The sequence below is a fragment of the Schistocerca serialis genome, chromosome 1, assembly GCF_023864345.2.
Source record: "Schistocerca serialis cubense isolate TAMUIC-IGC-003099 chromosome 1, iqSchSeri2.2, whole genome shotgun sequence".
Classification (NCBI taxonomy): domain Eukaryota; kingdom Metazoa; phylum Arthropoda; class Insecta; order Orthoptera; family Acrididae; genus Schistocerca; species Schistocerca serialis.
Genome location: NC_064638.1, coordinates 613,019,732 through 613,047,096, shown reverse-complemented (window position 1 = coordinate 613,047,096; position 27,365 = coordinate 613,019,732). Strand labels below are relative to the sequence as shown.

The 27,365-nt window shown below is 43.8% G+C and overlaps 1 protein-coding gene and 1 non-coding gene across 2 annotated transcripts in view; one reads left to right on the top strand and one right to left on the bottom strand.

Annotated features, from left to right (window-relative positions):
* Positions 1 to 1,878: 1,878 nt before the first annotated feature.
* Positions 1,879 to 27,365, bottom strand: part of LOC126477843 (leucine-rich repeat-containing protein 4-like) — a gene marked incomplete at its 5' end in the record, with an annotated part of 65,374 nt that continues 39,887 nt past the window's right edge. The window contains one exon of the mRNA XM_050103650.1: positions 1,879 to 2,303. Within this exon, the coding sequence (XP_049959607.1) occupies positions 1,953 to 2,303 (351 nt within the window). The remainder of the gene's footprint in view (positions 2,304 to 27,365) is intronic.
* Positions 18,901 to 18,975, top strand: Trnas-cga (transfer RNA serine (anticodon CGA)). The gene has a single exon. It is a non-coding gene; the product is annotated as a tRNA-Ser (tRNA).

Genomic DNA, 27,365 nt, shown 5'->3' with positions numbered 1-27,365 from the left:
CCTTTAGAGGTGCATGATAACAGCTATTTAAATTTCTATGTGGAAGATATACATTTTATGGACTAGTCTAAAACTTTCCATACTTGCGTATTACACATACACAACAACATTCATTTTCAAATTCACATACTCACACAAAAGTGCATTGTAGTGACTTTCCATTCATCACAAAATCCTCATCAAACTCTGTAATACAAAATATTTCAAATTCAGGTTTTTGGAAGAATACATCAACATAACTTTTAATTTCGATAAAACATCCTACTTATTTACATATAACCATTTCAGTATAAAGTTCCATAGCAAAAGTTTACTTGCCTCTGATATAATTAGTCGTTTTGTGTACTTTATGCACAATTTCCCTGCTCAGACAGGGTCCATTTACTTATTGGGAAACACTCCAGTTAACGTTCAGTAAACAACACATTTTGCGTTGGAAAGAAAAATACCTGTCGTTGCTCACAAGGAACGTTGCATTTTTGATTCACATGTTATTCTTTAAATTTAATGAACCTACAACACTCTCACACCTGCTACTGTAAAGCCTTTCCACACACTTTACATGCCACCATGACGCATCTAAATCTTGTATGTTGCCAGTTACGTTATAAGACATCATATTTTACGGATTTAGTTGGTGGTTCGTAATTAATTTGTCCCTGTACAATAACTAATGCTGATGTTCGTCATTTGCAAAGTTTATAGGTCGCTATCTCGCTTTTATTTCTTCCTACTTCAGCAATATTTGGGACACACAATTCACACATGTTACCTAAGTTAGAATATTAAATATCACATCGTATTTATTCTCTTAGAATACTTTACACTGTATTATGTATTTGCATTTAACTTTCAGCAAACATTATTTTATTGGAATCCATTCAACGAGATGTTTCTCAGGGCGCCACTAAGACATTATCGTTTGCTATCAACTTTACAGCAGTTATCCTAAGGATTGAATTTTTAGTGTACTTGCTTACACGAAGAACAGTGTATGTAATAACTTTTCTTGCACAGCAAAATGTGTGATGTGGTAGGATAATTAGCACCGCTCGATCTCAGTGCATACCTTAGTAACAACGAATGTCCATAACAAGCGGTAGCAACTTAGGCGTTTTCCAGAAATGAAAACCACGTGAAACGACTTGTACAAAAATACAGATCAAATTCGTAACCTCTTACTTCTACGTCAGATCACTTAACAAGAGTCATTAAGTATTATGTGGCTTGTTATTTTATGCTCTCTTAGCATCTGATCACAGTGAAAGAAGTTAAACGTGAAGGATATCCTTGTGCATTATGGACGTAATCATCATTCATATTTGTATGCTCAATAGCTGGCGCAGTCTTCGAAATTTATTGTTACTGAATATCCTCCGGACGAAGTGCTTGTAGTGGTGAATACTTCCACGTAAGGGTGGCACTGTCACAGCTCACCGTACAGCTTAATTCGTCCACACCTCTTATTCAACGTTATTTTTACCCGCATCGTAGATCACTGAACGATTCGGTTCCAGTGTTACACAAAAAGCACGCCAGCGATTTGCTGCAAATAGGAGATCGCGGCGATATCAGATTAGAGGTCAGGTCGACGTTACGTCGCCTGGACGACCGTAGTGTCAGTCGGAGCAGCGACGTCAGTTGGGTGGGAAGCTAGCCTGTCAGCTTCGAGGCGATTACTTGCGGAACGAGGAGACGCGGCTCAGCTCGTGCACGACGTCGTAGTGTCCGCCCAGCGGGTGGCACACGTCCCTGTGGAAGTGCCGCCTCGGCGGGGGAGGCGGCAGCTCCCTGCCGGGGGCGGCGGAGGCGGCGGCGGCAGCGGCGGCGGCGGCGCGGTGCGCGGCGGCCACTGCGGCGGCGGGCGCGGGGGCGGGCACGAAGAAGACGCCCGCCCGGGGACCCGGGGGTGGCGCCCCCGGCTGGCCTGCCCCCGGCCCGAACAGCTCTAGCTACAGCTCCGTCACCGGGATCGGCTTCAGCTGGTGCGCACCGCCCGCCACCGTCGGAGGTTGGTGCAGCCCCCTCACCATGTACTCGTCGTCCGACGAGAAGGTCTTCTGGTACTCGTGCTCCTTGGCCTGGCGCTTCTTCTTGAAGCGGTGCTCCTTGAGCGCGGCGCAGAGGCGGCGCCGGTAGTGGCAGGCGAGCCCGACGAGCACGGCGACGAGCGCCAGGCAGCCGCCGCCCACCGCCCCCAGCAGCGCCTGCCTCCGGCTGGCCGGCAGCGCGCAGCCTAGGTCGTCCGCCGTCAGCTGGCGCAGGTGGCGATCCCGCAGGTGCGCGGGCGAGGCGCACGTCACCTGCACACACCGCAATCATCATGTAAGCTAAGCACAACTTGCGAGCTCTACGATTTGACATCGAACACAACGGAGAAGAACTATCACACTGTTCGTCTTAGACTGCAACCTCTTGTATAAAACGCATTGTCCTGACTGATTCAAATGGCTCTCAGCACTATGGGACTTAACATCTGAGGTCATCAGTCCCCTACAACTTAGAACTACTTAAACCTAACTAACCTAAGGACATCACACACATCCACGCCCGAGGCAGGATTCGAACCTGCGAGCGTAGCAGCAGCGTGGTTCCCGACTGAAGCGCCTAGAACCGCTCGGCCACTCAGACCGGCTAATGTCCTGACTGACTCACCCACTCATCGACCGATCATCGATCAGCCCAAAGTACTAACAATAGAAACATGGAATTTGCAGAGGGTGTATGTCTCACACTGTAGTCGTTGTTTAAGAAGGGATTTGCCAGCGCTAAGGGGTGAAAAAGGGGAGGACGGTTTTTTTTTTTTTTTTTTACACACGTCGCTATTAAAGCAGTTTTGAACCTATACCTTCTAAAATCCATTTAGGTATGCATTATGTTTCACACTGTCAATCATTCCCTGCGTTTATTCCTATCCAACAATATCTGGTTCTAGGCGCTACAGTCTGGAACCGCACGACCGCTACGATCGCAGGTTCAAATCCTGCCTCGGGCATGGATGTGTGTAATGTCCTTAGGTTAATTAGGTTTAAGTAGTTCTAAGTTCTAGGGGACTGATGACCTCAGAAGTTAAGTCCCATAGTGCTCAGAGCCATTTGAACCATTTTTGAGCCCAACAATGTCTCTGTTCCTCAGCAATTGTCAACCAGTATACGTAGAAGTAATTTCGAGAGTATCGTAATGGATTGTTTAAAATATAGAGGGTACAACAAAAAGATACTAACAAAGTTGTAGAGGGTGTCTTGTTGGAAAAACTGGTTCAGGATAGGAAGCCATACACATAAGCGTCACCCAGCAACGCTACAGAGAGACATATTTATGAGGGCGAAGCTTGCCTCTAGACCAACCCTTCGGTAGCAAATGTGCGTTTGTAGGCTGACGCTGCGCTTGGCGTTCTCTACGATGTTGCTATGACAGGCAAGGTCGCATCCGACACCATATAACGTCCGAAATACTGTCAGTTCAATCAAGAGAATACACCCTAGCAGAAAGGAATGAAAGAGGAATAGAGTTCAAAGTCCCGTCGACAGCGCGGTCATTAGGGACGGGGTACAAGCTCGCATTGCGAAAGGATTGGCAAGGAAATAGCCGGTGCTCTTTTTGAAAGGAACGATGCCGGTGTTTGCGTTGAGCGATTAAGGGAAATCACACATGACTGCAGTCCGTCAGCGTAAAAATTCCCTTATTAGGACGTTACCTACCGACAAAGGTAACCGGGCAGTGAGGAAACTGAGGGATTGAAGTAGTAATTACTGAAACGCCCTCCTGTCCAAGCAAGTACACACTGTGACTTCCATGTCGTGTCACACATGTGGATGGAACTCATTTCAGGGTGAATGAGGAGCTTATAACAATCATATCTGGTTACTTGGCAGAAATTTGAGATACTCACTGGAGAAACATTGAAGGTTGTATAGTGACCAAACGGGGGCATATCGAAACAAATGTGTGAACTGAGCAGACACTACAGTCTTCTAATACTATACTGAGACTTTTACACTTTGTCATGCTCGTTGTACATGAGCCGGCCGGGGTGCCCGAGCGGTTCTAGGCGCTACAGTCTGAAACCGTGTGACCGCTACGGTCGCAGGTTCGAATCCTGCCTCGGGCATGGATGTGTGTGATGGCCTTAGGTTAGTTAGGTTTAAGTAGTTCTAAGTTCTAGGGGACTGATGACCTCAGAAGTTATGTCCCATAGTTCTCAGAGCCATTTGAACCATTTTTTGTACATGAAACGAAAAATAACGACAAATGACGTTTCAGGAACATAATGACGAATTAAAGTCGAAAACAGATGTGTGCGTTTTTTTTTTGTTTTTTTTTGGGGGGGGGCGGGGTTTGTGCCGGACTGTATCGGTCCACATGCCTACTTTTAGCAGCACATTATACTATGAACAATCATTAATGTGACGTAACGATACAGTGTGCACTCGAAGATGCGAATTTGGCGCGATACTGTTCTCTCATAATAATATATTTTCTAAATAATCATTTTCACCGATCTCGTCTTTTATTCATCACGACGTTCTGGACATTCGAGTGAGTTACCTAGCACAGTGTGTACACAAAAGAAGTTTCAGTTGTGAGAATACATAAATACGCAAAAGGGTCGCAAGCCTAAAGTCAGCTGACGGTTTATGGCCTCAAGTACATTGGCCTTCCTGGTACTGGTTTTTGCTGCTTTATACGGTCCGTAGTCACCACTGACCGCTTTGAAGAAAACGTGCCGACTCTCTGCCGCTTTCCTTTCCGTCCCTTTCATTGTTCCAGCGGAAGCGGCATTCATTCCTTCCTTGAAACGACCGCAATCAGCTTACAAAGGAGAGCACATGAAAATGAATCTCCATTCAGGTGATAATGCAGGTAATTTAGTCAGCACTCCCAGCCGTGCGCCGGCGCGAGCTGAAGAGTGTCTGTGAATGAGGCGCAGCGCGGCCCGGCGGGCAGCCATTGAAATGCGGCGACGCCTTCGGCCGCCCAGACGCCGCCTGCGTGCGTCGCTTGTCAACGCGACGCCGCCTCGCCGGTGCTTGACACATCATTTGTACCCCACGGACGAAGCCAAATACTCCAGCAGGACTACGTGGAAGCCCGGTGGGAGCGAAACTTCGAAACACAGTGTGCCAACCCCCTCCTCCCCTTCCAACACTCTCAGCATCACTTATTCGTCCGTGACCTGCAACTACTGCGCTGGAGGGAAGTCGCTACCGTGGTCTGAATAAGCATCGGTAATAACCTATCCGGCAGTGCCAGGTGACCTACTTGCTCTGGTGCCCGCCTTGACCACTAGTCTTGGATTCAGAAACAGTTTGGCAGGCGTCCGGACAACAGAAATCCGAGGGAGACGGCTGACTCAGTCATCGAAATATTGTACGTAAAATGAAAACAAAAACTCGACAGAATACCCAGGATCAGACCATTGATGATTCAAAAATAATTATACCTGCGCTAATTAATTCAGATTTAGCAATCGTCACCCTAATGAAGATCCTCCCTTTTGTAGTGATTATGCCCCTGACCGGAGACTGGACATAAGAGTTATGTGGTGTATGTATGCCTAGTGCGTTGCCTATAATCTGGTCATCTGCTCCGTATGAGAGGAGGTGAGGCCCGGCAAAATTAAAGTTCCCGATTCGCTCCTAATTTATCTGTCTAAGCGTAGAGACATTTATTCTTCACATTTCCAGCCGGCTAGAGTGGCCGAGCGGTTCTAGGCGCTACAGTCTGAAACCGCGCGACCGCTACCGTTGCAGGTTCGAATCCTGCCTCGGGTATGGATGTGTGTGATGGCCTTAGTTTAGTTAGGTTTAATTAGTTCTAAGTTCTAGGGGACTGGTGACCTCAGCAGTTAAGTCCCATAGTGCTCAGAGCCATTTGAACCATTTTTTTCTTCACATTTCCTCGTTGGAGATTATTCTATCAATTTACTGGGGTAGGTGGTATGTAGCAAAAGCTGCCTTTTAGTTCGGAGAAATCTCAGTGTCTATGAGCCTACGAATATTAAAGAATGCCTAGCGTTGCCGGGAAACTACAGCGAACATTTTGTCTCTAGCAAAAGTTGTTCCCCATGACGTGTTCTACCACCCCTAGACAATTTGATGCAAAGACTTTGAAATATGCTGTATAACTGAGAAATTGTGTACTCAGTTTTGGTAGTATTAATATCATCTCTTTTGAGAACCGAAGTGAAAACTCTTTAGTCTCATGTAAATGTGTGGTGTCTGTTCTTTGGGACACGTCACAAAAAACCAACACCACTCGAAATCCGCAGCTGCGGTACATATTACGGAAAGTGAAGGTGGTAGTTGGAGAAAGGAAAGGAAAGGGCAGGAATTAAGATACGTATCAGCTTCAATGGGACTTCATGCCGAATCACTGGCGACGAGTGGAAATGTGTACCGGACCGGGACTCAGACCCGGATCTCCTGTTTACTAGGCCGCTCCGTTAAACATTGCTCCATACAGACACGGTGTTTCTTGCAAAAATGCGCGGGCTACCTCAGCACGCTCCCCGGCCGACTCACATGTCAGAAAGAAATGACATCATACATTCATATAACAGATTCGCCTACATGTGCAATGAATCGACAACCTTCAGCGCAGATAAGCATTTATGTTCGACCTCCGGCGGGATTCTAAAATTAGCGGGCATGGACGGGAGCTGCGGGCAGGTGGCGCTAGGTGGGGAATGTGAATCGGCCAGAAAGCCTGCCGAGATCGTCCGCGCATTTGCGATAAGGCTAGCATTCATCTCACGCTAGGTGAGGAGAACCCTACGTCATAGTGACGTAACACTACGTCATCGTGACGTAAATAACTTATATCGACTACATGAGTGCGTATATCGATCTTTGCGGTTGTGCCGATAACGTCAAAGCTAAATGTAAATACATGTGTACAAACGAAGTGACAGGAGTTATCTGTTACGCTCATCCCAGGTGAATTAATTATTAAGCTGTAATCCCAATAATTTGGGATGGTATTACGTGTTTCAGGAACATAATGAATGTCTGAACGAAGGAACCATAACGAAAGTAAAAAAAAAAGCTTTTAGTCAATTTCTTTTTAAAAATCCGATGAATCGTGCATAAATCGTGTGGATAGAAACGTGAAATAATTAATTATTAAGCTGCAATCCAAAGAATGTGGGATGTTACTGTGTGTTTCATGATTATAACGAATATCTGAATGAAGGAATCATAACTGTAACAAAAGTGTCTAGGCATTTTTTAGTCCGATTAATCGTGCATAAATCATGTGGATAAAAACGTGAAATAGGGAGAAATTAAAGTGTTTCGCATTTTTATAAAAGCCAGTGAATTGTATATAATTCATGTGGGCAGAAACGTTAAACTGAGAAACTGAAGTTGGAAGTAATTCCGAATGTTGCTGGAAATATTAAACCATCTAGTTCCATTCAAATTTGCCTTCATCTTGTAAATCAACTAAGAACAATGAACAGCGCAGATTCAAGACGCACACAACAGTCGATGTATACAGAATGCACACAACAGTCGATAGGACAGCTCATGAAACTCATGATAACGCGTGCCTACGTCGCGTTGACGTAGGGCTCTCCTCACCTAGCGTGAAATGAATGCTACCCTTGGGATAAACACTGTGTCCGTGTGGCGCAGTGATCAAGACAACTGCCCAGTAAGCAGGGGATCACGGGTTCGAATCCCAGTCCAGCACACACTTTCACTCGTCTCCACTGATTTTGCGTGAAGTCCTGATCCAGCTCATGTCATATTCTTCTTTCCTTTCCTTTCTCCACCTTCAATTTCCTTAATCTTCCCTTTTCGCAAGTAAAAAGATAGAAACAATCTGTTCCATAAATCACGGTTATTCAGCACTTTTAAATGGATTTAATATTAAATTTCATCAGTGCAATCAGTATGGAGTTTACTATAATGTGAATTAATACCTGTGTGAACGAAACAAATAACAAAGTCGCTAGCATATGGTCAGTGGATAAGTACGAAACTGAAGGGAAGGGCCTGTGTTGTTCTGAAGTACTATGAAATGTTCCTTCGGATATCCTAACGGTTCGGCGACAGCTCGCGCTAAGCGAGAAATCCGGGTACGAGTCCCATTCCTGCACTAATTTTCATTATACAGCTGATAGTTGTCCATATTCGCAGCTTCAAATGTATTTCATTTATTTCTTAACATCATTTGTCGCCTGTTACTTACAAGGAAAATACCCCATCACACCCCCTCTCAGATTTAGAGGTGAGATGGCCCGGTGGATAGCACGTCATGACCTGAACACAGATAAAACGTGAAAACAGTATTAAGGTTACTGAACTGTGAAAAAAGAAGAAAAATAGAAACACTGAACGGCCCAAGTTCAAGATGTGCAACGTCAGGCGAAGATGAGTTCCCGCGTCGTCTTAGATATGAGGTCACGGTGCTGGACTGTGAAGGGCGAGACATGTGCTCAGCTCTCCCTTGTGCCCCATACATTTTTTTCAAAAAATTATAAACTGTCCGTCCAGTCATTTACACTTCTGTACGCTGAATTCAAATTTGTGTCTGTGCCGTGCTGTAACGTCCGTTTGCAACAGCGAGTTATTAGAAAGGGGCCTCCAGAAGTACGTACCTCCTATTTCTTCCACGCAAGTACCACATGTCACGACTCTTGTGATCCGCTTTCGAAGTTTTTACTCTGCAATTCCTTTGTTGTAACATAGTTGACACCAGTTTATTTGTTTTTTTCATTTCTGTGAGAGGTCTACGCCGCATCTCGCCCGCCCCCACTGTTCATCACCTTTACTTGCGACGGTAATACATTCTTAACACATGACTCATATTTTATAACCAGTGCACAGTATAGCAGTTGCCAAGGCTACAGAAGGAGAACAGGTATGTCAATGACCTAACAGAAAGTTCATAATTTTGTGAAAAGAAAATGGAGCGCGAGAGAGTTTTAAACACGGATCTCCCGCTTTACTGTCCAACACTTTGACCACACAACCGCGACGCGGAAATTTTTGCAATTTGTTCGATGTTGCACAGCTTGAGCATAGACCGTTCACTGTTTCTATATTGCTTCTTTTTTCGCAGTTCTTCCCGTTTTCATGTTTGACCTGTGTTCAGATTTTGATAGGCTCTCCACTGGGTCATTTTACCACAAGATCTGAGGGGGAATGCGACGGGGAATTTCCCTAGGTAGAACATTCATGCATGTACGAAGCGACATTACATCGTACTTTGTAACGACACAGGCACTGCCATGTCGTATCGTAGTAAACAGCTTCTGTATGGAACCTCATTCTTCTGACGTCACAACGATCACCCCATAAGGTTTACGACGCGTATCCGACTCAAAATTCACGGGATCGATATTTAATTCAGAATTGAGCATTTTTCATCGTCATATGTGTGATCTGTAAAAGCAAATGGTGTAAAGAGACCGTTACGGTTGTCGCTTACGTACTCGGAGTAATGTAAATGCTGTTCAGTAAAAGCGCCGCTGGCGTAGTTACCAAAACATGTGGCATTATTTAGATTTTCTATTTGTATTCTTCTTTACATATCGAAATTGGTAGACATAGTATGGTTCAAATAGCTCTTAGCTCTATGGGACTTAACAACTGAGGTCATCAGTCCCCTAGACTTAGATCTACTTAAACCTAACTAACCTAAGGACAACATACACATCCATGCCCGAAGCAGGAGTCGAACCTGCGACCGTAACAGCAGCGCGGTTCCGGACTGAGGCGCCTAGAACGGCTCGGTCACAGCGGCCGGCGGTAGACATAGTAGGGTTAATAAAGTAATGAATAACGAATAACAACAAAGTAGGAAAAGAAACTTCTCAAACGATTTCGATGCGTAAGGAATTACAATTTTAACCCTGGTTGCCATACAATAGCTCTTATACTAACTCCGCTACATGGTCTCGCTTTCCTTCAAACAATTACATGGATGGTAACTGTCATGTAAACATTCGAAGCAAATATATTCGCGTGACCAAGATCATGTAAAGAATGTAGTCCTAACGCAACTACATTGTTCCTTCCGAAGATTTTTCGGAGAATAGTCTTGATTTACGTTTAAAAATATTTGCTTTTCTGGAATTATTTTTGAAGCATACCATCCATCCGATAATTTTTCACGAAAAACTGGTGCTGAAAACTGATCATGAACAATGCTATGAAACATTGCTGCATCCACGCAGTTGTGCATTTTCCGTTGGCTTTCCAATAGCACAGTGAAAGTTTGAAACCTCCAAATAAAGTTCTGTACCGAGTCTCACTGTAAACAAGCATCGCGCATTCGGCTGTCTGTGGTCCCTCGTGACGAATTCGCAGCAGTATTACTTGGAACTGTTTTCATAGAATGCTTAATATTCAATTGCTTACTAATACATGTCCTTTGAACAATTTATTCGCCTTCCTTGTTATTATTTATTAATGATTATCTTATTAACCCTCCTGTGCCTACCACTTATGATACTGATAAAATATAAATAAAAAACTGCAGAACCTATTTGAGATTACAACACCGGTTCTCCGTTCCCTAGTCAGATGCCTTAGAGCTACGCCGCATTTACTGAACAGTGCTTACATTACTCCGGATACCTAAGCGGCAGACGTAACAGTTTCCTTCCTGGATGTGCTAGAAAATACGCGTCTGCGCACCCCACATACGACGATGAAAAAAGCTGTTTTCAGTTATTTATCGATCCCATTAACTGTGGGCCGTTTATGCGTTATGAATTTTGTGCGAAGGTTTTCTCAAAAACGTGAGGTTTGACCCAGAATGTCTTACAGTCTCTCATTCTAAGTTGAACAAGTGACCTGTCAAAAATGAGCTGAATCGGCTGGCTGTGTCTGAAGATTTACCCTTGAAAGTGGAATTCATCGCCTACGAAACACAGTATTCCGACTCTATGTAAACCGAAGTGATGAAAAAAAATGAGGGCCAAATGCGGCTTTCTAAATATCACAACAGGAGATAATACAGATGAAGGGAGTCAATGAGGGTCAAATGTAGCTTTCTAAATAATACCAAAGGAGACGATCTACAGTTGAAGGAGACCCACAAAGTAGCGGAAGCAGATTCGCGTAAACAATTTAACAATTCTTAATATGGAAATGAGGAATGCTTGTACAAAGCTGTACGTCTGTATTCGTACTGAACTGTGTGACAATGAAGGCTGAACCACGGGAAATTAGGGGAAAGACAACGCCGAAATATTTTAAATATACTTTTGGCGATGGACGTTAGGAAATAAGTGGACAGATACACAGTGATATTATCACATATCGGGAAGAGCAGGCGTGGGAACACGTCTAATGAACAAGAATGAATCTTTCACTGTATGGCGGAATATGAGCTGTTTTGATACTTCCTGGATAATTCCTACGCTGTGCAGGAGCGAACTTTCACCGACTGAACTATCCCAACACTATTTACGACCAGCCATCAATGCTTAGCGTCTGCCAGTACTTCACTCCTACCTTCCAAACTTCACATAAATTCTCCTGCTTACACTGTGGGAATAGACTCCATGGAGAAAGAGTATTGCGGACCACTCTCTCAATCACACCGTAGTGGTAATGTTACTTATAATCCGTCTTGATTGCAATTTTTTTTTTTTATTCATATGACCGGTTTCGGTTCATTCAGAACGCATATGACGCAGCATGTGAAAGATGCTGGATTTGGACGGGTTACTCCTGTAACTGAAATATCAGATCTGAAGAAACCGGTCATATGAATAAAAAAAAAAATTGCACTCAAGACGGATTATAAGCAACATTATACAATCACTGATTGCTGCTATCCCATCAGATATTATGTCTGTTATTGCACAGCCTAGTGGATTGTTAACAGAAAGAACCTTACGCTTTGCAGAGAGGTTTGCATTATTCTGTACTTTCCTGGCAGGCCACAACCGTTTGCCGAACGTCAAGTCAGAACCTTACAACTGTCGGGGAATGTTCTTATTGACCGAGCTCTCTAGACATGATTCACGAACCCGCTCGCCGTCTCCGCCCATGGCTGTTTTAATTTTCCAGTAAGTTTCGAAACAGCGCACATTACACCGCTGAATGAAAGATTCATTCGAACGCTCGTCCGCCAATGTGTGAAGGAGAGTTACGGTGATAGGAGAGAGGTACTGGTGCATGTATACCTGTGAGAGCGAATTCCGGGTAGTGCCTGGACAGTTCAGTGGATAAGACCATTGACTACAAGCTGAAGGGTCCAACTCCGGCAAAAAAGCCTTAATCTGATGATGATGTATGGCTTGTGGAGCGCTCAACTGCGCGGTCATCAGCGCCCGTACGAAGTCCCAATTTTACACAGTCCAATTTTATTACACAGTTAAATCTAGCCACACTCACAAATGATGATGATGAAATGACGAGGCCAACACAAATAGCCGGCCGGTGTGGGCGAGCGGTTCTAGGCGGTTCAATCTGGAACCGCGCGACTGCTACGGTCACGGGTTCGAATCCTGCCTCGGGCATGGATGTGAGTGATGTCCTTAGGTTAGTTCGGTTTAAGTAGTTCTAAGATCTAGGGGACTGATGACCTCAAATGTTAAGTCCCATAGTGCTCAGAGCCATTTGAACAACGCAAATACCCAGTCCCCGTGCTGAGAAAATCCCCAACCCGGCCGGGAGTCGAACCCGGGACCCCGTGATCAAGAGGCAGCAACGCCAGCCCCTAGACCACGAGCTGCGGACAAGCCTTAATCTGCAAAGAACTCCCAGTACTAGGGAAGTTAGATACCCGATGTAAGGGCAGGTAGTGGGAACTGTGCAAAATCACTCAGTAACAAGTTAATTGTCTTCAGAACGTTTATTACAAGAGGAATCAGTCTATGACAGACATGGGATGAGCAAAACCATCAAAAAAACCTAAAACAGAAAACATTTCTGTGACTAATATGTTATAGGAAACTCGTTGGCATTCAAAACAGCTTTCAGTCGTCTTGGAATAGATAAATGCAGGTCCAGTATTATTTTCAAGGAAATCTTGCAATATTCTTCCCACAAAATAGTGGCAAGTTCATGTAACGATTATAGGAGTGGTTTGCGATCGTGCACCCTTGTCTCCAAAGTAGACCGCAAAGCCTCAATAATAATGACATCTTGTGACTGTGGTGGACAGTGGACATTTGACAGTTCATCCTTGTTCATCCTTGAGGTCACAAAACCAATTCTGGACAGTGCGAGTTCTGGAACAAAGTATCATCATTGGGGATATACATTGTACCATGGCGTGGACCTGAGCAAATATGTCACGTAATCCTTGGTAAAAGTCAGACCCTGGAGATTAATCATGGAGCTCATAGAATACCACCACATAGCTGCCCAAATGAGGATCGAACTTGCAGCATGTTCCATTCTTGGGACGTAAACTCGGCCAGATCTATGAAACAAGACTGATCCGACTACATGACTGGCGGTTTGAGGCGCCACGTTACGGATTGCGCGTCCCCTCCTGCCGGAGGTTCGAGTCCTCCTTCGGGCATGGGTGTGTGTGTGTGTGTGTGCCGTTCTTAATGTAAGTAGGCTGTTTAGGTTTTTATGTTGGTAACGCCACGTAGCGCTGTACATGAAAATCACTGAGTGTGCTGTGTGAAGTCTGTGGCTGGTTGACATTGTTGGAATAGTCGCTATTGTAGTGTTGGGCAGTTGGATGTGAACAGCGTGTAGCGTTGCACAGTTGGAGGTGAGCCGCCAGCACTGGTGGATGTGGGGAGTGAGATGGTGGAGTTTTGAGAGCGGATGATCTGGACGTGTGTCCATTAGAGAGAGTAAATTTGTAAGAATGGATGTCATGAACTGATATATATATTATGACATTTGAACACTATTAAGGTAAATACATTGTTTGTTCTCTATCAAAATCTTTCATTTGCTAATTATGCCTGCCAGTATTTAGTGCCTTCCGTAGTTAGAATTTTTTATTTAGCTGGCAGTATTAGCGCTCGCTGTATTGCAGTAGTTCGAGTAACGAAGATTTTTGTGAAGTAAGTGATTCATGAAAGGTATAGGTTATTGTTAGATCAGGGCCATTCTTTTGTAGGGATTATTGAAAGTCAGATTGCGTTGCGCTAAAAATATTGTGTGTCAGTTTAGCGATGATCAGAATAAGTAAAGAGAGAAATGTCTGAGTACGTTCAGTTTTGCTCAGCTGTTTGAAAATCAAATAACGTAAGGGGTTTATCAGCACAATCATTTATAAATTTTTCTAAGGGGAGGTTTCATTAGAATCAGTTAGTTTAAGTTGTGTGTAAGTCTAGGAACCTATGACCTCAGCAGTTTGGGCACTTAGGAATTCACACACATTTGAACATTTTTGCCTCTTGAAGCAACAAACAAGTGGGCTGCCGTGCTTACGGAAACACACACCATACGAACACCAACAATTTTGCCAAGTTCGAAATCAGTCAGCTCTAACATAAAGCATTCAAAAGCGCACAGCGCACAGTTTTGTCAACGAGTGACACTTGCAACATACTGAAGACGTTTCACAGGTGCTGCTCTTGGTCAAATACAACAACGCAACCTGTAGGCTTTGCAAGCATCTGCCGTCCTGGGTGGCCGAGCGGTTTTAGCCGCTACAGTCTGGAACCGCGCGACCGCTGCGGTCGCAGGTTCGAATTCTGCCTCGTGCACGGATGTGTGTGATGTCCTTAGATTAGGTTTAAGTAGTTCTAAGTTCTAGGGGACTGATGACCTCAGACGTTCAGTCCCATAGTGCTCAGAGCCTTTTTTTTTTTTTTTTTTTTTTTTTTTTTCAAGCATCTGTAGTTACGTTCAAGCTCGTATTTATCGCGGTGTTTCCACGTTTTTGTCCAACCTCTGTACAAAGGAAACTGTTGAGAACATTGGCTGCAGAAAATTTGTAGAGATGGATAGATTATCTTAAGATAAGAAGATGGTGAGCAGCATCAAACCAATCTAATATAATGACGACGGAACACATATTCGCGGCTTGATATTCGCTGCGAAAGTGGTCCCCGATTTATAATCTGATAGGTGGTGTCAGTCCCTTCCGTTATGTCTCTCTCTTTCCGCTATTAAAGATATTTTACATGTCTTTTTTTTTATTTTTGGTCCCGTGTGTAATTGTAAACTCAAATAAACATCAGTGTGTTGTTTTCGTTTCACATGAGCTCTAATACATTACAATAGCTGCTGCTTATGAAGCAACGATAGTCCACCTCACGTCGAGAGGTTTCAAACCCAAGAGTCACTACTCCTTAGGTGTCTCTTGCACTCGAGGAAAAAAGGAAAGGAAGGGGTTGTGAATTCTCAGGAATATTCGTGACAGGCGAGGCCACAAAGAAACGGCAGCGAAATCCCGCCTTCGCTAGCAAGCAACATTCTATCGGTGCGCTTTACGGGAGACATCCTAAGTTTGGAACGCAGCAAAGTTTGTAACATAAAAAACCAGCAGTTGGTGGTCGAAGAAGAGGGAGGCCACGAGAAGGGAAACCAAGTTGCGTGGCGCAAACTTGGTTCCTATCCGTTCGACGAGCCGGCCCGAGTCTTCCCAGCCTGCAAGCTCCCCGAAGCGCGCATGAATGCTGAGCCACGCCCCCACCCCACCCCCGGCTCCAACCCCCGCCCAACCCCCTTCTCGACCTTCTTCAACTCGCGTCTCTCCCCACCACGCGGCAAGTAGCGCCTTTCTCACCCTTGCGCGTATCGCTGATCGCAAGAATCTGCTTTGCTAAAGTGAAACCTTAGCCACTGTTCGATACTTTGGCGTCCATAGCAAATGAAATGTTGATCCTAACATATCTGATCTCGCTAGGAAATCCTTTTCGCAATTTTCTGCCTGTTTTCTGCTGTTTGTTCTATACAGGACAATCTTTTTTTTTTCTTATCTTTGCAACTGTTACGAAGAAATCACTGCGTACCCGAAGTAGACAAAAGGAAATAGAGCAGTGTTTCACATGCTACATTAATTCCTTGCCTATCCTGCGCTACAAAAGACCAGTCAATATTACGTTGTACAAGAACAGATAACACAGTGTCTCTTTCGAACTAATAAAGTATTGTTCATATTATGGACAAACACGTTATTGCTATAGGGAATCGGATGCACCATGGAACCCAGTTTCAGATTATCAATAAGCATAATGAGATTTTCACTCTGCAGCGGAGTGTGCGCTGACATGAAACTTCCTGGCAGATTATAACTGTGTGCCGGACCGAGACTCGAACTCGGGACCTTTGCCTCGTACTGGCAGAAGTAAAGCTGTGAGGACGGGGCGTGAGTCGTGCTTGGGTAGCTCAGATGGTAGAGCACTTGCCCGCGAAAGGCAAAGGACCCGAGTTCGAGTCTCGGTCCGGCACACAGTTTTAATCTGATAGGAAGTTTCATCAATAAGCATGTTTGTACACTATCAATCGCGAAAATTACCATGTGCTGTGGGAATGGCCAGAATTAATCTAAATTCAGAACATGCATAGAACACTGAACGTGCCACATATATTGACGTTGCAGAGACATGAGCTAAGCAGTGTCCTCTTTTGTGTATGTAATATGGTCAGTATTATATCATTTAGTTACTTAACACTCGCACTTCCAGTTTTCTAAGACACAACGTATTAAGTTGGGTATTTAAGCGTAGACACCAAGCAGTAGCCAATTTACAGTCCTCTTCTTAAACTCTGGAATTGTTATGGGTATATTAAAATAGCATTACGGCTCAGACCAACGGTGACGAAGTTGTAAATAATTACTCACGTCTCGCAAGTACAAGAGACGTGGGAAACATCATGAAACTAATTTCTCAAATAGTACCGCAGGGAAGGTTCTCCACTTAAATATCCATGTACATATATACTCCGCGAACAGATAGAACTCAAGACGTCGCTCATAACGGAACTAAATCAACAGATGTAAAGGTAATATCCGGAGTACCACAGTGAAGTGTGGTAGGACCGTATACAATACATATAAATGATCTAGTAGAAAGCGTCGGATGCTCTTTAAGGCTATTCGCAGATGATTTAGTTGTCTATACCAAAGTAGCAACGCCATAAAATAGTAAGAATTTCCAGAAAGACCTGCAGAGAACTGATGAATGGAGCAGTCTCTGGCAGTTGACTCTGAACATAAATAAATCTAACATATCGTGGAAACATAGGAAGAGAAGTCCACTACTGTACAGCTACACTGTTGATGACAAGCAGCTGGAGACAGCGTCTGCCGTAAAATATCTAGGCGTAACTGTCCAGAGCGACCTTAAGTGGAATGACCATATAAAACAGATAGTGGCAAAAGCAGACACCAGACTCAAATTCATCGGAATTATCTTAAGAAAATGTAACTCATCCACGAAATAAGTGGGTCATATGGCACTTGCTCACCCGATTCTTGAGTATTGTTCACCTATCTCGGATCCTTTTCAGATAGGACTGATGGAGGAGATAGAGAAGATCCAACGAAGAGCGGCGCGTTTCGCCACTGCACTGGCAGACGTTACAAGAGAGGCGTTGTGCATCACGGAGAGATTTACTATCGAAATTTCAGGACAGCACTTTTCAGGAGGAGTCGGACAACGTATTACTTTCCTCCACATACATCTCGCGTATTCGAGAAATTAGAGCCAGTATAGAAGCTTACCGACAATCATTCTTCCCAAGCGCTATTCGCGAGTGCAACAGGGTTGGAGGGATCAGATAGTGGTACCGAAAGTACCCTCCGCCACACACCATTGGGTGGCTTACGGAGTATGATGTAGATGTAGATGAGATCAACACCTTCCCTGTTCCATGAAGAATAATGTGCTGGTTGCGCGGCTGCTGTCGATGAGACATCGTATGAGCTTATACTTCTCTGCTCCTTCAGCCATCGTCGTTACAGAATACATCTGGAGGAGGAGGCGATATGTTGCCTGACTATTTTTGCAACGTACGCTCTTTCAATTTTAGCGGCAAAACAATCCATGACGCAGAACTCTTCTCTTCTAGCGCCTGCCACTGGAGTTTGTTGAGCATTTCTGTAGTGGTCACTAAACGAAACCGTGACGCAACGTGTTGCTCTTCCAGGGATCTTCTTTATTTCTTCTACCAATCCAACCTGCGAAGGGGCCAAGGCTCACGAGGAATTCTTACGAATCGGACAACGACTATTCCGTAAATTACTTCTTTCATGGAACACATATATTTCTTGAAGACTGTTCAGACAAATCAGCCAGGCGTCTGCTTTTCCTCCAACCAGCTTTATGAGATCGTCAGACCTCAGAATTGTGCGTTTGTTATTATTTCCAGTGAGTTATCACCAAAAGTTTAATCGAACAGTAAACGATCTTTTTTAAATTAAAATATTATGGGACTTAACTGCTAAGGTCATCAGTCCCTAAGATTACACACTACTTAACCTAAATTATCCTAAGGACAAACACACACACACCCATGCCCGACGGAGGACTCGAACCTCCGCCGGGACCAGCCGCACAGTCCATGACTGCAGCGCCTTAGTAAACGATCTCTTCGCCTACTTGTGCGTAATGCATCACATTTATTCGTGTTTAGGGTCACCCATCTGTATTCGCACCACTCGTCGATGCAGGTCTTCCTGCATTTCGCTACAGTCTTTCTTCTGGCGTTTCAGCCTTTTTGGAGACAAAAAGCAAATGATGCGAAAACCCCCACTGAGCAACTGGTAACATCTACCAGAGTTTCCAGAATGAGATTTTCACTCTGCAGCGCAGTGTGCGCTGATATGAAACTTCCTGGCAGATTAAAACTGTGTGCCCGACCGAGACTCGAACTCGGGACCTTTGCCTTTCGCGGGCAAGTGCTCTACCACCTGAGCTACCGGAGCACGACTCACGCCCGGTACTCACAGCTTTACTTCTGCCAGTACCTCGTCTCCTACCTTCCAAACTTTACAGAAGCTCTCCTGCAGTCGTGCTCCGGTAGCTCAGTTGGTAGAGCACTTGCCCGCGAAAGGCAAAGGTCCCGAGTTCGAGTCTCGGTCGGGCACACAGTTTTAATCTGCCAGGAAGTTTCATCTACCAGAGTATTTATATACAGTGTCAACAAGAAAGACGTTATAATACCATAAGCAACAACAGCATACCCCCGTAAAAAACTTCACATCTGCCGATTTCGTTCCGTTAATATCTGCAGAAATTATTTCAGAGCTAGGTGGAATATAAAGTAAATGTGAGAACGCCCCTGGTTGTCAGAAAGAACAATTCCATCTATGATAGAACTTACACGTCACTTTACGAGGGTCGTATCAAGACATTGCCCACAAAATTACTATAATAAATAAAGAATTAACAAAAGAATACAAACATTTAGTACATTTTGTGCAGGTGGTGCGTCATTGCTCGTCAGTAGTCGAAGAAAAACATATCTAAAGAACTCCAAGAGGTGTTGCTGAAAGAAATCCTTATTGACTACCAGTTTCGACCAAGCGATCATCATCAGGTAACATCAAATTGTTTACATCACCATGTATTTTAACGTTGTTATTGAAGCGTTAGAACTGCACTAAATGGCAAAAGTCATGGGATAAAGATATACATACACACAGATGGCGGCAGTATCACGTATACCACGTAGCGTTTGTTTATAATTAAACTTCCCCTATTTAACACGTTATAAGACGGAAACTAATTACCGTACGAGTTCCGAATTCGGTAGCATTAAGGTCCAGAGTATGGGATGCATGATTTCCATGCGTCACAGCGCGACCGTTCATTTCCAACAATGGCCACTAGGTGCCGTGATCAGTCATCGTAATTTATAGTCTCACACACCTGACCAGTCGAAGTGCACTTGTTGACGAGTCTACATGAGCTTGCACGAAAGGTGCAGGGTATTATAGGTGAAATTCTGTTATCAAATGGTTCAAATGGCTCTGAGCACTATGCGACTTAACTTCTGGGGCCATCAGTCACCTAGAACTTAGAACTAATTAAACCTAACTAACCTCAGGACATCACACACATCCATGCCCGAGGCAGGATTCGAACCTGCGACCGTAGCGGTCGCTCGGCTCCAGACTGTAGGAACTAGAACCGCACGGCCACTACGGCCGGCTCTGTTATCAAAACGACTGTAATTCTGTAGCTGCTTTACGAGAATATCGCCGGCTGAATGGATTACAGAAGAGTCCTCTTTCTCCACCTACTGTGAGGAGCATGATGATGAAGTTCGAATCAACTGGAGAATTGGGCGTCGCTCTGGGAAGAGGCCGACGACAGGTTGCAGCACAGAAGATTGATGGAATCACCGTTGCTATGGCAGACAATGCTGCGCGCAATTCCCGATCGTCAGGCAGTGCGTGTGTTGTGTCACGATAACTGAACATCCAGTGGTCCACTGTATGAAAGGTGCTTCGAATCATTCGCAAATGGTATCCGTACAAGATGTATATCATACGACATCTTGCACCACAGGACGCACAAAGATGTGTTGACTTCGCTTTCCACTTTCTCGCAAGTATTGAAGTTGACAAGGGCTGACCCTGGACCATCCCATGAACAGACAAAGCTCATTTTTCTCTGTCGGGTGAGGTGAAGACGCAAAATTGCCGAGTGTGGGGATCTTCACCTCCACTCACTGTGCATAAAGTTCCTCTGTATGGTGAACACGCCACCGTGTGGTTCATCATTGGCCCATTCTTTTTTTAACAAGTTGGCACTCAAGCACCGAAGACTTGCAGTGTGACTGGCCAGCGTTAACCCGATATGCTTCGCCAACACGTCGATCTCACCCTACAAGAGAGAAGCGCATTGAACTCAACAGTGTTCATGCTAGATGGGGCCCCACCGCACATTTCTCGTAAAGTTCACCTGCTTCTCCGAAGCGCATTTGGATACGATCGAATTATCAGCCTATCGTTTCCAAATGCTTAGCCAACATGATCACCTGATCTCACTCCTTGTGAATTCTGGCTGAGGATCCCAATGGACATGCTTCGTTCTGTTCTCCAGAATGCAATACTACGCTTTCGGACTCTTCTGGACACTGATGGGCACCACATTGAGTCCCTTTTGTAGGATTAATGGTACCAGTATGTAACGCTATGATGTCCGGTAGCAGCACATTAAAAGGGTTTCGATTGAACTGATTCTGCACTATTTCTCTCCACTATGTCCTTGACATTAACGCTACCAAGTTGGTCCTCATACGGTAATTAGTTTTCGTGTTATGATGTGTTAGAAAGGGAAAGTTTAATTATAACCATTTGATATAAAAGGGCGGCTCATGGTCTGAGCTGTCATTTGTACTCAGGTGATTCCTGTGAAAAGGTTTCTGACATGATTATGGCTGTACGACGGGAGTTAACAGACTTTCAGCACGGAATGGTTGTAGGAGCTAGACGTATGGGAATTCAGTATTCCGAGATCCACAAAGACTGAGAGCAGTGGCGTTTGCGTAGAGTTGCCAGTTCTAAGAGACATGAAACACTGAGTGAATAAATGCAGAAATCGCAGTGGGACATACGGCGATCGAATCTGTTTGGACAGTGCGTCGAAATCTGGCGTCAATGCGCTATCGCAGCAGCCTACTGACGCGAGTGCCTTTGCTAACAGCACGACATTGCCTCCATAGCCTCCCTTAGGCATATGGGTTGGACCCTAGTTGACTGGAAAACAGTGGCCTGGTCAGATGAGTCCCGATTTCAGTTGGTAAGAGTTGATGATAAGGTTCGAGTGTCGCGCAGACCCGACGCAGCCATGGACCTGCGTTGTCAACAAGCCACTGCGTACGCTGGTAGTAGCTCCTCAACTATAGAGGCTAAGTTTACATGGAATGGTCCAGTTGAATCGATCATTGCCAGGAAATGGTTATGTTCGGTTACCTAGAGATAATTTGCAGTCATTCGTGGACTTCTTGTTCCCAAACAACGATGGAATTTTTATGGATGACAGTGCACCCTGTCACCAGACGACAGCTGCTCGCGACTGGTCTGAAGAACATTCTGGGCAATTCGAGCAAATGATTCGGCCACCCATCAAGCGTTTATGGGACGTAGCCAAGACGTCACACAAAATCCTGCGCTGGCAATACCTTCGCAGTTACGGACAGCTATAGAAGAAGCGTGCCTCAGTATTTAGGCAAGGGACTTTCAGTAAATTGTTAAGTCCATGCCACGTCAAACAGATGCAATACGCCGGGCAAAATGAGGTCCGATACAATATTAGGAGGCGTCTCATGACTTTTGTCACCTCAGTATAAATCCCTGGAAGCTTCAGCAACGCAGTTTTTTACGCCACATTAAAAACGGTACGACGGACACTAGTTTGAATAATGTTATGCACTTGTCCTCCAGCAGCTGTCATTTACATGCCGACATCTTCAGCTTTACCTAAGTGTTAGACATGTAGACGTCAATACTAAAGACCAAAAATTTTTTTTCCGATGTCCACAGTCCATCGTAAATACCCAAGGAATAACAAGAAATACGTCTACCAAGCAAATAAAAACCATCCCCAACTCAGAAGAAGTGTAATACAGCAGTGGTAAGCCTAAAAACGGACGTATACCACAATTTTAGGGGAACATGAATTTTTAAAAGTTGTATTCTAAACGATGCCCTAACATCCCTGTATGTTGATTTAGATCTGTGACGCCGGCCGTTGTGGCCGAGCGGTTCTAGGCGCTTTAGTCTGCACAGCTGCTACGGTCGCAGGATCGAATCCTGCCTCGGGTGTGGATGTGTTTGCTGTCCTTACGTTAGTTAGGTTTAAGTAGTTCTAAGTCAAGGGGACTGATGACCTCAGATGTTAAGTCCGATAGTGCTAAGAGCCATTTGAACCATTTTTTTAAGATCTGTGGCCGATTTCTGTTGGCAGCCACAGGCCACACACAATGTAACAAAAGGTGAAGTACATACGTAATTTAAACAACAACACATGTCATATGAGGTATTCCTAACGTACATAAAATCTGTATGTATATACTTCAGGAAAAATGACAAGGAAGGAAACCACCAAGACTGCCACAATTGTAGTGAAACATGTTTGAATGTTAAAAGAAGGCAATAATTGTGTACTTGCAAGAAGGCAGACCCTCTTTAATTCATAGTTATTTGTTAAAAGCAAAGGAACAGAGATTAAAAATCCAATATGATAAAACTGCAATCATCCATGTAAATGATGACCTGTCTTCAATGGTAATAGGCACACAAAACCTGGGACTTTAGCTAAATGCGAAGAAGTCCTAACTAATTTTAGTATCTTGTTACAAATTAATCAGTTCTTAATTTCAAGAATGATTACTTCCTATCTTTCGAAGACATTCCATTGCGTTACAAGTCAACTAGGAAGAAAATACTATCGCCACAAGTAGATGAATTCCTCTTGCCTCTCTGCCCTTAAAATGTTTCGGAAAGTGTTTTCACAGCAGTTCAAACGTAAACTTGTACAGTTACTCGCTCTAGTGAACGTCCACTATCGCAATGTAATCGAAAACGGCGCGAGTAATGAGAACTTCAGACGATTAAAACTAACCTTGAATATTTGTATATCTTACGTATAGAACATCCCGGCTACATCATGTGAGTGCTTCATACGCTAAGACAGGCTGGTTGCGAACGGACGTGTTACATGAATACCACACTTTATGTTTAGGCCTATTTCATCGGCTCCTCAGTGAATGTGCACCCCAGTACGTTGCACAGAGGTTAACTACCTGTCACCTCTTCATAATCGCATACAAGGTGTCACTAATCTAGTACCTTAGCTCAGACCATCCACAAAACAAAAACATTCGAGGACGCCTCATCTGTTGTGACATCCACTTCTGGAGTGAGCTGCGCTGCGTCTGCGCACATTTAAATCCCCTGCAGTTTTTATAAGAAGCTGAAATAATTCTGCGGTCGCACTCACAATTTTTCCCCAAAATCAACGTATTTGAGTAGTTTTCCCTCTGTGTAATAGCAAAGCAGATGCTCCCTATTTCTCCAATTTACGCTTCACGTTCGTTTCTTTCTCGGTCAGACACTTGCCTTCCTTTTCCTGCAGCTTAATTAATTGCGTTTTACCTCGTCCCGTTTTTCTCCTCTTTCCACTCCTCCTACCGCATCCATTGATGCTAGCCCTCATAGTTTCAAATTCCTCCCTGCAGTTGACATCTATTATTACACTAGTGACCGGATGTAAAATGTGTTCATTTTCTTATTTTTCTGCACTATAATAACTATCAAAATTGTATAATATTGTATGTTAACTACAAATTACAACATGCTTATCGTAAATAAATCCAAAAATACGTAGACTGCGTGGTCTGATGTAAGAGAGGGGCTGATGGCTCGAATCTTTTCTTTTTTTTATGTGGTACGTTCCTGTGGGACCAAATAGTTGAGGTCATCGGCCCCTAGGCTTACACACTACTTAGTTTAATTTAAACTAACTTACGCTAAGGACAACACACACCCAGGCGCGAGGGAGGACTCGAACATCCGACAGGGGGCAGCCGCGCGAACCGTGGCAAGGCGCCCTAGATCGCGCGGCACTCGGATATTTTCAGGTTAAATAAATCAAGAAATAAAATGAATAAAAAAGATGAACTGTGGAACGAAATGCATAGTGATGGAAGGTTTATCTTATCGATAGCTCTCGGAGCTTCTTACATATAGCTTTTTTAAGGGATTCTCTTCGCAAAGAGTTCTTGGAGCAGGGACATTAACATTCGCTTCATAAATCCAAATTCCCTTTTCTTGCTGCAATCTATTTCATTTGTTTTTATTATACTTTTTGCATTAAGACATCTTCAGCGAATTTAATCTTGAATAATACACTTCTGTTTTTTTTTTTTTTTTTTTTTTTTTTTTTTTTAATCCGGTACTTATAACTTAGAAACCAGTTCATATCACAGTTTTTACATAAGTTCATTACTATTTACAGTTATTCGTTTTTCCAGCGGAAATATTCTTTCCTTTCATTTGGTCGTAAGCTACAATTTCCACCTTCAGTTCGTTTATAAAACATCAACACCACTCATGTTGCTTTCTTTTATTTTGTTCAAATGGTTCAAATGGCTCTGAGCACTATGCGACTTAACTTCTGAGGTCATCAGTCGCCTAGAACTTAGAATTAATTAAACCTAACTAACCTAAGGGCATCACACACATCCATGCCCGACGCAGCATTCGAACCTGCGACCGTAGCGGTCGCTCGGTTCCAGACTGTGGCGCGTAGAACCGCACGGCCTTTTATTTTCTAGTTTTCATATTTCACAAGGTAACTGCTGTGGAAAACGACAATTAGTCTGGCACTTACCCATAGTTTTTTTCTTATGAGAACTGAGAGTAATTTCTGTTGTAACCGTGTTTTTTTTACTTGATGTCTCATTTCTTACTTGTACATGTAAGTGCCTCCAACCTAACAAATGACATGATTCAAATCTAAGAATCGTTCATAAAACACAACAATACAGAAACAACACAAACTCAGTATCTACACAACTCAGTAAACCTTGTAAGAAACTTCACATTGACACTATTGTTACTTCAAAAGCATTCTATAGAAACACAGTATAACTTATGGACAAAGACAATAAATTGATAAAACATAACAACTCACATTACGAAATAATTCTATCAAATTAAAAACAAACCTAACAAACAGATTCCAGACAAAAAAATGCGAAAAATGTAGACATGATACTGGATAACACAGCAAAAACGAAACTGTCTCAGAATAATCCCGAAACTCTAGCCCGCCATTGCCTATAAAAAATCCACAATTCAAACATCCTGGTTAAACCCATAGCAAATTTCAGAAAACTCACAAAACCCAACACTTCAAGCTCGCAGGACATATGTTGCAATCACTGTTTCAAAAAGCAGGAGTTAATAATCATTAGGTTTCCATTATGTACTTTGCTAGGTTGGCAACATTTACATATAGAAGTGAGAAAAGAGCCACCAAGACAATACACAGTTAATACACAATTCACTCACAGTTCTCATGAGGAAAAACTACATTTAGTACAAGACGCTATCGTGTTCCACAGGACATAGCTTATAAAATATGAGAGCTATGGAACAAAGAAGATCATGGTGTGTAATTTGTTGATCTTTTATAAGTGAAGTGACAGTTCGACATCCAACCTATTAACGGATGATGGGGAACGCCTATTTAAGGTGGAAAAAGCAAAAACAATAAGTATGACTTTATGTATGTAAAAATATGAAATGAACTGTTTTATAATCTATTAGTATGTCGTACAAAATAAAACTGTATTGTTCCGCATTAAATCCACTGAAGATGCCTTAATACAAAGGGTAAGATCCATGTGGAACAAATGAAATAACTGCAGCAATGAAAAGGCGTTTAAATACCGGGTGATCAAAAAGTCAGTATAAATTTGAAAACCGAATAAATCACGGAATCATGTAGATAGAGAGGTACAAATTGACACACATAATTGGAATGATATGGGGTTTTATTAGAACCAAAAAAATACAAAAGTTCAAAAAATGTCCGACAGATGGCGCTTCATCTGATCAGAATAGCAATAATTAGCATAACAAAGTAAGACAAAGCAAAGATGATGTTCTTTACAGGAAATGCTCAATATGTCCACCATCATTCCTCAACAGTAGCTGCAGTCGAGGCATAATGTTGTGAACAGCACTGTAAAGCATGTTCGGAGTTATGGTGAGGCACTGGCGTCGGATGTTGTCTTTCAGCATCCCTAGAGATGTCGGACGATCACGATACACTTGCGACTTCAGGTAACCCCAAAGCGAATAATCGCACAGACTGAGGGCTGGGGACCTGGGAGGCCAAGCATGACGAAAATGGCGGCTGAGATTACGATCATCACCAAACGACGCGCGCAAGAGATCTTTCACGCGTCTAGCAATAGGGGGTGGAGCGCCATCCTGCTTAAACATCGTACGTTCCAGCAGGCGTTTATCAGCTAGGCTGGGGATGATGCGATTCTGTAACTTATCAGCATACCTCTCACCCGTCACGGTAGCAGTTACAAAACCAGAATCACACATTTCCTCGAAGAAAAAAGGCCCGATAACGGTAGATGTGGTAAATCCAACCCATACCGTGACTTTCTCGTCGTGCAATGGAGTTTCCACGACAGTTCTAGTATTTTTGGTAGCCCAAATTCTGCAGTTGTGGGTGTTGACAGACCATTGGAGCGTGAAATGAGGTTCGTCGGTCCACAACACGTTACTCAACCAATCGTCATCTTCCGCCATCTTTTGAAACGCCCACACCGCAAATGCCCTCCGCTTCACTAAATCGCCAGGTAGCACTTTATGATACCGATGGATTTTGTACGGATAGCATCGGAGGGTATGCCTCAGTGCCAACCAAATAGTAGTGTATGGAATGCCGGTGCGACGTGCGACTGCAGGAGCGCTGATTTCCCCGTGCATAGACGAACCCG